This window comes from Schistocerca cancellata, chromosome 12, assembly GCF_023864275.1.
Source record: "Schistocerca cancellata isolate TAMUIC-IGC-003103 chromosome 12, iqSchCanc2.1, whole genome shotgun sequence".
Classification (NCBI taxonomy): Eukaryota; Metazoa; Arthropoda; class Insecta; order Orthoptera; family Acrididae; genus Schistocerca; species Schistocerca cancellata.
In genome coordinates, this window is record NC_064637.1 from 119,963,518 (window position 1) to 119,975,963 (window position 12,446).

A 12,446-nucleotide genomic window follows, 5' to 3' on the forward strand; every position below is an offset into this window, starting at 1 on the left:
GGTGTTTAGAATAAGAACCCCATAAACTGTGTTGCACAGTATTAAGAACTTTCCCTGAAGTTATCTGGAGCGTAGTCTTGAACGAAAGTGAGCGTCGGACGATAAACAACTTAAACTGGAAGCTTTAGTAATGTGACTGTAGGTGCTACAGAAGACGGCCGAACATTAGACGGGTAGATCGGATACCACTGAGGTTTGCAGTGAATCGAAATCGGAAGAAAAGAATTTTGTGACACAACTTCACCAAAAGAACGTTTCCGTTGGCAGAAAACTTCGTGAGCCATCACACGATTTTTTTTTAGTTTGAGGGATAGAATTGGGGATGAAGACCAAGGTTCGACTACAGAAACAAGTTCAAATGAATATAGGTTGTAGCAGTTATTTGGAGATGCAGACTTGTACAGCGTAGAGTGAAAATGACAGCTGCATCAAACCAGTCTTCGGACTGAAGATGACAAAAAATGGAGTTTAAAAGTAATCACAAAGAAAACTAGGTATGTGATAATGGATAGTGAAAAAAAGCATGATTTGGAATTTTAGATGATACGAATTCATTATCAAAAAAATGGTTCAAATGGCTCTGAGCACTATGAAACTTAACATCTATGGTCATCAGTCCCCTAGAACTTAGAACTGCTTAAACCTAACTAACCTAAGGACAGCACACAACACCCAGCCATCACGAGGCAGAGAAAATCCCTGACCCCGCCGGGAATCGAACCCGGGAACCCGGGCGTGGGAAGCGAGAACGCAATTCATTATCAAAATGCTGTTCTTCTTTCAAATATCCATGTGTAAATAGGTATACGAATGGAAGAAAGAGCGTGGAAGGTTTTAAAAACTAGATTGTAAAGAGGAAACATGTTACTCGACAGTCAAAGTAAATCGCTTGGTCAAATGAGATCACAAATAAAACTAACAAGATTATATATGAAACAACAGTAGCAAGCAAATGTAGATTTGGTTCCGAAGTTTGGCAAAACAGAGAGAAAGACACAGCGTCACTCCATTGCAGAGTGAAAAATTCATTCTGGAAACATGTCCCATGCCGTGGCTAAGCAATGTCTCCGCAGTATCACATCCAAGATTCTAGTCCAGGAAGTTTTGCACTTGTGTGAAGTTTGGAAGACATGGGATGAGATTATGGCGGAAGAAAAGCTGTGAGGACTGGTCCTGTGTCGCGCCTGAGTACCTCAGTCGGTAAAGCACGTGTCACCCGGCCTCCCGCATGCCCACTATACGTACTCGCTCAAAGTCCGTCAACTGCACATACGGTTCACGTCCACGCTGTCGCGGCATGCTACCAGTGTTAAAGACTGCGATGGAGCTCCGTATGCCACGGCAAACTGGCTGACACTGACGCCGGCGGTGCACAAATGCTGCGCAGCTAGCGCCATTCGACGGCCAACACCGCGGTTCCTGGTGTGTCCGCTGTGCCGTGCGTGTGATCATTGCTTGTACAGCCCTCTCGCAGTGTCCGGAGCAAGTATGGTGGGTCTGACACACCGGTGTCAATGTGTTCTTTTTTCCATTTCCAGGAGTGTATAAATTATTGATCCCCAAAAATATTGCTATGATACATTCACACGCAAAATGAGTCTCTTACCACGAGGAACGTTTTAATGATCGCCTATTCAAGGTGTAAGAGAGGAACATTGGTAACTCGAATAAACCAACTATTGACGTGACATATGCTTGAACACGCACACAGTGTTGACACGGCTCTACAAGATGTGCGTCCCAGCCCAGTGGACGTATTCCTCTCCCTGAAACACTGTTGGTGTAGGAAGGCTACATTGGTCTTTTCATGTACCAGAATGCTATGCTCCTCTTTACCATTAAGTTGTCCTAACGTAGATAGCAACGCGCCCATTGCAGTCTTCAAAGTGGAAGGGCTTATTTAACAACTGGTACTTAAAGTGAGGTGACAAAAGTTGTGGGATGCCCCCCAGTATCGTGTTGGAGCTCACGCACAGTGCAGCAGCTTGTGGTAGCGTGGACGCTACAAGTCGTTGGAAGTTCCCCGCAGTAGTATTGAATCATGCTGCCTCTACAGCCGTCCGTAATTGCGAAAGTGTTGTCGGTGCAGAATTTTGTTCACGAACTGATCTCCCCATTATGTCCCTATTATGTCCCATACGGGAGGCCAGATCATTCGCTCGAATCGTCCAGAATGTTATTCAGACAATCGCAGATAATTGTGGCCCAGTGTCATGGAGCATTATCCATAAAAAGATCCATCGCTGTTTGAGAATAAGAAGTCTGCGAATGGGAGAAAATCTCCAAGCAGCCTAACATTGCCATTTACAGTCAGTGACCTGTTCAGTTGGACCAGAGGGCATAGTCCATTCCATGAACACACACTCCACACCACTATGTAGCCACCGCCATATTGCCTCGGATCCAGAGCTTTGTGGGGTCTGCGCCAAGCTCAGATCCTACCATCAGCAGTGGTTAGACACTGGACTCGCACTCGGGAGGACGTCGGTTCAATCCCGCGTCCGGCCATCCTGATTTAGGTTTTCCGTGATTTCCCTAACTCACTCCAGGCCAATGCCGGGATGGTTCCTCTGAAAGGGCACGGCCGGCTTCCTACCCCATCCTTCCCTAATCCGATGAGACCGATGACCACGCTGTCTGGTCTCCTTCCCCAAACCAACCAACCAACCAACCTACCATCAGCTCTTACCAACTGAAATCGGGACTCATCTGACAGGCAGCCGTTTTTCAGTCGTGTATGGTTCAGCTGATATGATCACGAGCCCATTCGCGTCAGTCGTCTGCTGCCATATCCCATTAACGGCAGATTCAATCGCACTGTCGTAACCGCTACGTTCGTTGTACGTTCCACATCGATTTGGCGCAGTATTGCTTGTCTGTAAGCACTGACAACTCTAGGAAAACGCCTCTGCTCACTGTCGTTAGGTGAAGGCTGTCAGGAAGTCCAACAAATTTACTATTCGCGGCACACTCATAACACTGTGGATCTCGGAATACTGAATTCCTTAACGATTCCCGAAACGGAAAGTCTCATGCGACAAGCTCCAGCTACCATTCCGCGTTCAAAATCTGTTAATTCCCGTCGTGCGGCCATAATCGCGTTGGATTCCTCTTCACACGAATCGCCAGAGTTCACATAACAGTTCCGCCAATGCACTGTCCTTTTATACCTTGTGTACCTCCATCTGTATATGGGTATATCGCTGTCCCACGGCATTTGCCGCCTCAGTGAATCGCCCGTGTAGCGATCTGTATATTTTTTATTTTTAAATTATATATTTTAGGATTTTGGTTGGAGTGGCTTTAAATATTGTGGGCTAGCATGAGACTTCTAATTAACTTATACCGCTATAACACTCGTACGGACATCGGCTGCCCCGAAGTACGCACCATATAATATTTTTTTAAACACAGCGCGCGACTCACTGCCTTCTAATAAATAGTTTGCGTGAGCACTGCTATTTAGAAAAGAAAATATGCGTATTTTTAAGCAAATTGTAATTATTAATATGGCTGTCAGGGGCTACTGGTTATTCATGCACCAAATTACACAAAGATTAACTGAGATATTGCGGAATGTAATGCTTTTCAATATTTCTTTTTCATTATTTGCAAGGAAAACTGGAGAGAATCTAGTCTGCCGTTAGGCGGCCAAAATGAAACATACTGAACTCACTCAGTATTCTAAATATTAACAAACCAAATCTGTTTTGACTCTTTTTAACTTAGAAATTAATGAAAGATCAAAATTGAGAAGTCTCTCGCATTTACATTTAACATTATGACATGATATTTCAATGAAATAATACAGTCAGCGTAATGGCCGACTAAATCCTGCTAGGGGAGACGAGCTCCCTGTACTGCGAAGTTCTGTATAAACTTTGTTAATTATAATTAATGCTTGCGATCATGAGAGGTGACAACTAACTCAATAATACACACATTCTAATAACAATTTCTATTATATTTTTCAAAAATACAGATAAAACTTAGGTTAATTATCAGACAGCACTACAATGGCGGTCTACTGCTAGACGAAACACAACAGGAGAGCTGGTCAATCAAAGCATTGTCTCTGATCTTCATGGCCTATGTTACACAGAGATTATACCTAAAAACTGTGTTTTTTTTTAATTACATCGATATTTGTGTCTTGATAATACGAGGGCTGTCCAGAAAGTAAGTTACGATCGGTCGCGAAATGGAAACGAGTATGAAAATCCGATAAAGCTTTGCAAAGATGTGTTGGGCAGTGTCTCTAGTATGACTCTAGGTAGAATTATGTCGCTCTTTTCATTCCTGAGCTCTTAGTGAGAGCGTAAAGGTGTTACAGAAAATAGTGTCTCCCGCCAAGTACGAGGGCCTGGTGAGAATTTTCCCCTGAAGCTATGCAACCAACATTACATAACTGTCGTGCGGTTTCTTCTTCAAGACAATTCTCAGCCTGATTCTGCAGGGGCAATGAAGATGTTCCTGCATCGTCTCAATTGGAAATGTTTGGTTACCCACAATACAGCCCGTAATTGTCTCCCACTGAGTTTCATCTCTGCTCAAACAAACCGCTGGCTATGAAGACAACATTTTGGCACAAACAACGAGCTTTAGGCCAGCGTGGAGAATTGGCGGAAAGCACTGGCGGCTGCCTTCTATGATGAGGGTATTGGAAAGTTGGTACAACGCTACGACGAATGTCTGAGTCAGAACGGCGACTACGTAGAGAAGTAGCTGAAAGATGTAGCTAACTGTTACAAATGATACATTTCTGATTTTCACTGTGATTTTCATTTCGCGATCAATCGTAACTTACTTTCTGGACAGCCCTCGTAATACACTCCTGGAAATGGAAAAAAGAACACATTGACACCGGTGTGTCAGACCCACAATACTTGCTCCGGACACTGCGAGAGGGCTGTACAAGCAATGACCACACGCACGGCACAGCGGACACGCCAGGAACCGCGGTGTTGGCCGTCGAATGGCGCTAGCTGCGCAGCATTTGTGCACCGCCGCCGTCAGTGTCAGCCAGTTTGCCGTGGCATACGGAGCTCCATCGCAGTCTTTAACACTGGTAGCATGCCGCGACAGCGTGGACGTGAACCGTATGTGCAGTTGACGGACTTTGAGCGAGGGCGTATAGTGGGAGGCCGGGTGGACGTACCGCCGAATTGCTCAACACGTGGGGCGTGAGGTCTCCACAGTACATCGATGTTGTCGCCAGTGGTCGGCGGAAGGTGCACGTGCCCGTCGACCTGGGACCGGACCGCAGCGACGCACGGATGCACGCCAAGACCGTAGGATCCTACGCAGTGCCGTAGGGGACCGCACCGCCACTTCCCAGCAAATTAGGGACACTGTTGCTCCTGGGGTATCGGCGAGGACCATTCGCAACCGTCTCCATGAAGCTGGGCTACGGTCCCGCACACCGTTAGGCCGTCTTCCGCTCACGCCCCAACATCGTGCAGCCCGCCTCCAGTGGTGTCGCGACAGGCGTGAATGGAGGGACGAATGGAGACGTGTCGTCTTCAGCGATGAGAGTCGCTTCTGCCTTGGTGCCAATGATGGTCGTATGCGTGTTTGGCGCCGTGCAGGTGAGCGCCACAATCAGGACTGCATACGACCGAGGCACACAGGGCCAACACCCGGCATCATGGTGTGGGGAGCGATCTCCTACACTGGCCGTACACCACTGGTGATCGTCGAGGGGACACTGAATAGTGCACGGTACATCCAAACCGTCATCGAACCCATCGTTCTACCATTCCTAGACCGGCAAGGGAACTTGCTGTTCCAACAGGACAATGCACGTCCGCATGTATCCCGTGCCACCCAACGTGCTCTAGAAGGTGTAAGTCAACTACCCTGGCCAGCAAGATCTCCGGATCTGTCCCCCATTGATCATGTCTGGGACTGGATGAAGCGTCGTCTCACGCGGTCTGCACGTCCAGCACGAACGCTGGTCCAACTGAGGCGCCAGGTGGAAATGGCATGGCAAGCCGTTCCACAGGACTACATCCAGCATCTCTACGATCGTCTCCATGGGAGAATAGCAGCCTGCATTGCTGCGAAAGGTGGATATACACTGTACTAGTGCCGACATTGTGCATGCTCTGTTGCCTGTGTCTATGTGCCTGTGGTTCTGTCAGTGTGATCATGTGATGTGTCTGACCCCAGGAATGTGTCAATAAAGTTTCCCCTTTCTGGGACAATGAATTCACGGTGTTCTTATTTCAATTTCCAGGAGTGTAACTTAGGTTCTTTACTGATTGTTATACATCGCCCCGCGCACATGTACACAGTCTTGAAATAATTTGTAATTCACACGTCTCGTAACAAAAACTGCCCTTGCCTTTCTCCAAATGTCCATTTATGTGACGTACCGTCACGTGAACCGCACAGTGGAATGTAGTTTTTAGAGCTGTCCCGATGCCGCAGGCACGGTGTCGATGCCGTTCTACACGGTGTACGTGCTGATGGGCTACTGGGACCTGGGCCCCATCCTGTGCGACCTGTGGCTCTCGGTGGACTACACGGTGTGCCTGGTGTCCCAGTACACGGTGCTGCTCATCACCATCGACCGCTTCTGCTCGGTGAAGATCGCGGCCCGCTACCGCAGCTGGCGCACCAAGCAGCGCGTCATCTGGATGGTGACCATCACCTGGATCATCCCCGCGCTGCTCTTCTTCATCTCCATCTTCGGCTGGGAGCACTTCATCGGCTACCGCGACCTGCTGCCCGGACAGTGCGCGGTCCAGTTCCTCAAGGACCCCATCTTCAACACGGCGCTCATCATAGGTGAGTGCCGACGACAAGTACAGATCTTAATATGGTCTGAAACCTTGCGGCCAGGTCTATTTAGTGAAGCTTGTCTCACTACTGCAGTTCGTGTAATAGTCTTCAATCAATTTCAGGCATCTCTCCACACTTGTCTATACTGTGCATGTCTCTTCATGTCTGCGCTTTCTGATAACGACACCCCCGATTAATCCCAATTTTTATATCCTAGTGAAGGACTATTCTGGCAACTGCCTTGCCGCAGTGGATACACCTGTTCCCGTGACATCACCGAAGTTAAGCGCTGTCGGGCGTGGTCGGCACTTGGATGGGTGACCATCCAGGCCACCATTCCCTGTTGCCATTTCTCGAGGTGCACTGAGCCTCCTGATGCCAATTGAGTTTTACTCGACCGAATAGTAGCGGCTTCGGTCAAGAATACCATCATAACGACCGGGAGAGCGGTGAGCTGACCCCACGCCCCTCCTATTCGCATCCTCCACTGAGGATGACACGGCGGTCGGATGGTCCCGATAGGCCATTCGTGGCTTAAAGACAGAGTGCTCTGAGTGAGTGAAGCACTGTTTTAAATACAAAATACTTTACCGAAAGGAATGTTACCATCATTAAGCCGCATAGTAAAGTTGCATGCCCTTCGAAAAAATATCAGCTCCAGTTCCACTTTTTTTGCAACTGTTTACATTATCAACAGAGCAAGGCCATGTTGGCTAATGTTCTCAGATCAGTCAGTTATCCATTTGTGTGTCACTGCAACCATTGTAAAGGCTGTTGCCCATTTTCAAGAACCAACGGTTAGCCTGGCATATGCACAGATATCTCTCCATGTGGTTACACTTAGTGCTTGAGCTGTGACGGTGTATGCACCTGTATGCTCAAAAATGAGATCGACAGTAAGTGCAAAATGGCTAAGCAGGGACAAATGTAAAGATATAGAGGCATATATCACTAAGGTTAATATAGATACTGCCTACACGAAAATTAAAGAGACCTTTGGACAAAAGAGAACCACCTGTATGAATATCAAGAGCTCAGATGGAAAACCAGTTCTAAGCAAAGAAGGGAAAGGAGAACAATGGAAGGAGTATATAGAGGTATAATGATTATAAAAAAGTCCGCCTCCATTGCAAACAGAAACCGGATGTTGACCTAGGTTTCGGCGCGGATAACCACGCCTTCTTCGGAACACACTAAAACTACAAACTGCCTAAAGAGGCATGGTCCAACAATAATGCAGAACGCCCAAAAGAGCAAAAGACGCGCCGAAACCTAGGTCAACATTCATCTATTTGCAATCGAGGCGGATACTTTATAATCATTAATTTATTCACGATTGCTGACGCACTGCAATGTTAAAAGTTCTCGGTATATAGAGGGTCTATACAAGGGCGATGTACTTAAGGGTAATATTAGGCAAATGGAAGAAGAGTCAAATACAGGGAGCGAAAGGCTATTTACAATTTGTACAGAAACCAGATGGCAGTCATAAGAGCCGAGGGACATGAAAAGGAAGCAGTAGTTGGGAAGGCACTGAGACAGGGTTGTAGCCTACCTCCGATGTTATTCAATGAAGCTCAATGGGAGATATGATACTGAGTGAAGAATTTGATAGAACAATGAAATACCATTCGCACCAAGGTGCCTGCAGTAGACAACATTCCATTAGAACTACCGACAGCCTTGGGAGAGCCAGCCATGACAAAACTTTACCATCTTGTGAGTAAGATGTATGAGACAGACGAAATAAATGGTTCAAATGGCTCTGAGCACTATGGGACTTAACATCTTTGGTCATCAGTCCCCTAGAACTTAGAACTACTTAAACCCAACTAACCTAAGGACAGCACACAACACCCAGTCATCGCGAGGCAGAGAACACAGAGGAAATACCCTCAGACTTCAAGAAGAATATCATAATTCCAATCCCAAAGAAAGCAGATGTTGACAGGTGTGAAAATTACCGAACTATCAGTTTAATAAGTCACTGCTGCAAAATACTGACACGAATTCTGTACAGACGAATGGAAAAACTGGTAGAAGTCGTCCTCAGGGTAGATACGTTTGGATTCCGTAGAAATGTTGCAACACGCGAGTCAATACTGACCCTATGACTTATTTTAAAACATAGATTAAGGAAAGGCAAACTTACGTTTCTAGTATTTGTAGACTTAGAGAAAGCTTTTGGCAATGTTGACCGGAATACTCTCTTAACAAATTCTAAAGTTGGTAGTAGCCAAATACAGGGAGCGAGAAGAAATAAAAACTTTGATGTTCACCGACGACATTGTAATTCTGTCAGAGACAGCAAAGGACTTGGAAGAGCAGATGAACGGAATGGAAAGTGTCTTGATAGAAGAATAAAAGATGAACATTAACAAAAACAAAACGAGGATAGTGGAATGTAGTCGAATTAAATCAGGTGATGCTGAGGGAATTAGATTAGGAAACGAGACATTTAAAGTAGTAGATGAGTTTTGATATTGGGGAAGCAAAATAACTGATGATGGTCAAGGTAGATAGGATATAAAATGTAGACTGGAAATGGCAAGGAAAGATTTTCTGAAGAACAGAAGTTTGTTAACATCGAGTATAAATTTAAGTGTCAGGAAGTCTTTTCTGAAAGTATTTGCGTGGAGTGTAGCCATCTATGGAAGTGAAACTTGGACAATAAATTGTTCGGATAAGAGGAGAATAGAAGCTTTCGAAATGTGGTGCTATAGAGGAACGCTGGAGATTAGATGGGTAGATGACGTAAATAATGAGGAGGTACTGAATAGAATTGGGGAGAAGAGGAATTTGGGGCACAACTTGACTAGAAGAAGGGATCGGTTGGTAGCACACGTTCTGAGGCGTCAAGGTATCACGAATTTAGTATTGGAGGTAAGCGTGGAGTGTAAAAATCGTAGAGGGAGACCAAGAGATGAATACACTAAACAGATTCAGAAGGATGTAGGTTGCAATAGGTACTTAGAGATGAAGAGCCTTGCACAGGACAGAGTAGCATGGAGAGCTGCATCAAACCGTTCCCTGGACTGAAGACCGCACACACACACACACACACACACACACACACACACAGACAGACACACACACACACACACACATACACATGATAGAACATTTGCCGTGGTTGAAGCGATGTGACACAAATATTCTATTCACACTTTCAGAATGCTCAGAAAAGCGTAAAAATAAGAAGTCCAAATTTCAAAAGCATCCCTGGAATGTCACAGCACCTCTCTTTTTGCGAGTTAAGCATAAGGTTGCACCTATGGTACAACTGTCTGTATTGCTGAAGTTAGCAAACCTCCCTACTGTGTCCAAATTTGTAGTTCAAGGGAGCTTAAGTTTTACGACAGTTATTACCATTGAGCTATGTCCCCAACCATTCTGAAACGTCAGTCTCACCAAGTGCTGAGGACTGTAGTCATTTAGTTGCGTTCACTGTCTGTGTTCACAGTCTCGACTTTACGTTTAAAGTAGACCCCTTCTTCTAGTCATGCTGTGCCACAAGCTCCTCTTCTCCCCAGTTCTATTCAATACCTCCTCATTAGTTATGTGATCTACCCATCTAATCTTCAGCATTCTTCTGTAGCACCACATTTCGAAAGCTTCTATTCTTGCCTAAACTATTTATCGTCCACGTTTCACTTCCATACATGGCTACACTCCATACAAATACATCCAGAAACGACTTCCTGACATTTAAATCTATACTCGATGTTAACAATTTCTCTTTTTCAGAAACGCTTTCCTTGTCATTGCCAGTCCACATTTTATATACTCTCTACTTCGACCATCATCAGTTATTTTCCTCCCCAAATAGCAAAACTCCTTTACTACTTTAAGCGTCCCATTTCCTAATCTAATTCCCTCAGAATCACCTGATTTAATTCGACTACATTGTATTATCCTCGTTTTGCTTTTGTTGATGTTCATCTTATACCCTCCTTTCAAGACACTATCCATTTCGTTCAACTGCTCTTCAAAGTCCTTTGCTGTCTCTGACAGAAATTCAATGTCATCGGCGAACCTAAAAGTTTTTATTTCTTCTCCGTGGATATTAATACCTACTCCGAACATTTCTTTTGTTTCCTTTACTGCTTGCTCAATATACAGATTGAATAAGATCGGGGATAGGCTACAATTCTGTCTCACTCCCTTCCCAACCACTGCTTCTCTTTCATACCCCTCGACTCTTATAACTGTCATCTGCTTTCTGCACAAATTGTAAATAGCCTTTCGCTCCTTGTATTTTACCCCTGCCACCTTCAGAATTTGAAAGAGAATATTCCAATCAACATTGTCAAAACCTTTCTCTAAGTCTACAAATGCTAGAAACGTAGGTTTGCCTTTCCTTAATCTTTCTTCTAAGATAAGTTAGTATTGCCTCACCTGTTCCAACATTTCTACGGAATCCAAACTGATCTTCCCCGAGGTCGGCTTCTATCAGTTTTTCCATTCGTCTGTAATGAATTCGCGTTAGTATTTTGCAGGTGTGACTTGTTAAACTGATAGTTTGGTAATTTTCACATCTGACAACACCTGCTTTCTTTGGGATTGGAATTATTATATTCTTCTTGAAGTCGGAGCGTATTTCGCCTGTCTCATACATCTTGCTCACCAGGTCGCAGAGTTTTGTCAGGACTGGCTCTCCCAAGGCTGTCAGTAGTTCTAATGGAATGTTGTCTACTCCGGGGGCCTTGTTTCGACTCAGGTCTTTCAGTGCTCTGTCAAACTCTTCACGCAGTATCATATCTCCCATTTCATCTTCATCTACATCCTCTTCCATTTCCATAATATTGTCCTCGAGTACATCGCCCTTGTATAGACCCTCTATATACTCCTTCCACCTTTATGTTTTCCCTTCTTTGCTTAGAACTGGGTTTCCATCAAAGCTCTTGATATTCATGCAAGTAGTTCTCCTTTCTCCAAAGGTCTCTTTAATTTTCCTGTAGGCAGTATCTATCTTACCTCTAGTGAGATAAGCCTCTACATCCTTACATTTGTCCTCTAGCCATCCCTGCTTAGCCATTTTGCACTTCCTGTCGATATCATTTTTGAGACGTTTGTATTCCTTTTGGCCTGCTTCATTTACTGCATTTTTATATTTTCTCCTTTCATCAATTAAATTCAATATTTTGTGTACACGGAAGAACCCTGGAGATACTAAAAGGTATCAGATAGATTATATAATGGTAAGACAGAGATTTAGGAACCAGGTTGTAAATTGTAAGACATTTCCTGGGGCAGATGTGGACTCTGACCACAATCTATCGGTCATGAACTGTACATTAAAATTGAAGAAACTGCAAAATGGAGGAATTTACGTAGATGGGACCTGGATAAACTGAAAGAACCAGAGGTTGTACAGTTTCAGGGAGAGCATAAGGGAACAATTGACAGGAATGGGGGAAAGAAATACAGTAGAAGAAGAATGGGTAGCTTTGAGGGATAAAATAGTGAAGGCAGCAGAGGATCAAATAGGTAAGAAGACGAGGGCTAGTAGAAACCCTTGGGTAACAGAAGAAATATTGAATTTAATTGATGAAAGGAAAAAATATAAAAATGCAGTAAATGAAGCAGGCGTTGTTAATAATACTAAAAAATTGTGACCGAGGGCTCATTTGTTTCAATTTAAATTTATAAACGGTCAC

At 44.7% G+C, this 12,446-nt stretch overlaps 1 protein-coding gene across 1 annotated transcript in view; it reads left to right on the forward strand.

The window, feature by feature from the left end:
* Positions 1–12,446, forward strand: part of LOC126109504 (5-hydroxytryptamine receptor 2A) — a 285,596-nt gene that overhangs the window by 186,195 nt on the left and 86,955 nt on the right. The window contains exon 4 of the mRNA XM_049914527.1: positions 6,433–6,792. Within this exon, the coding sequence (XP_049770484.1) occupies positions 6,433–6,792 (360 nt within the window). The remainder of the gene's footprint in view (positions 1–6,432; positions 6,793–12,446) is intronic.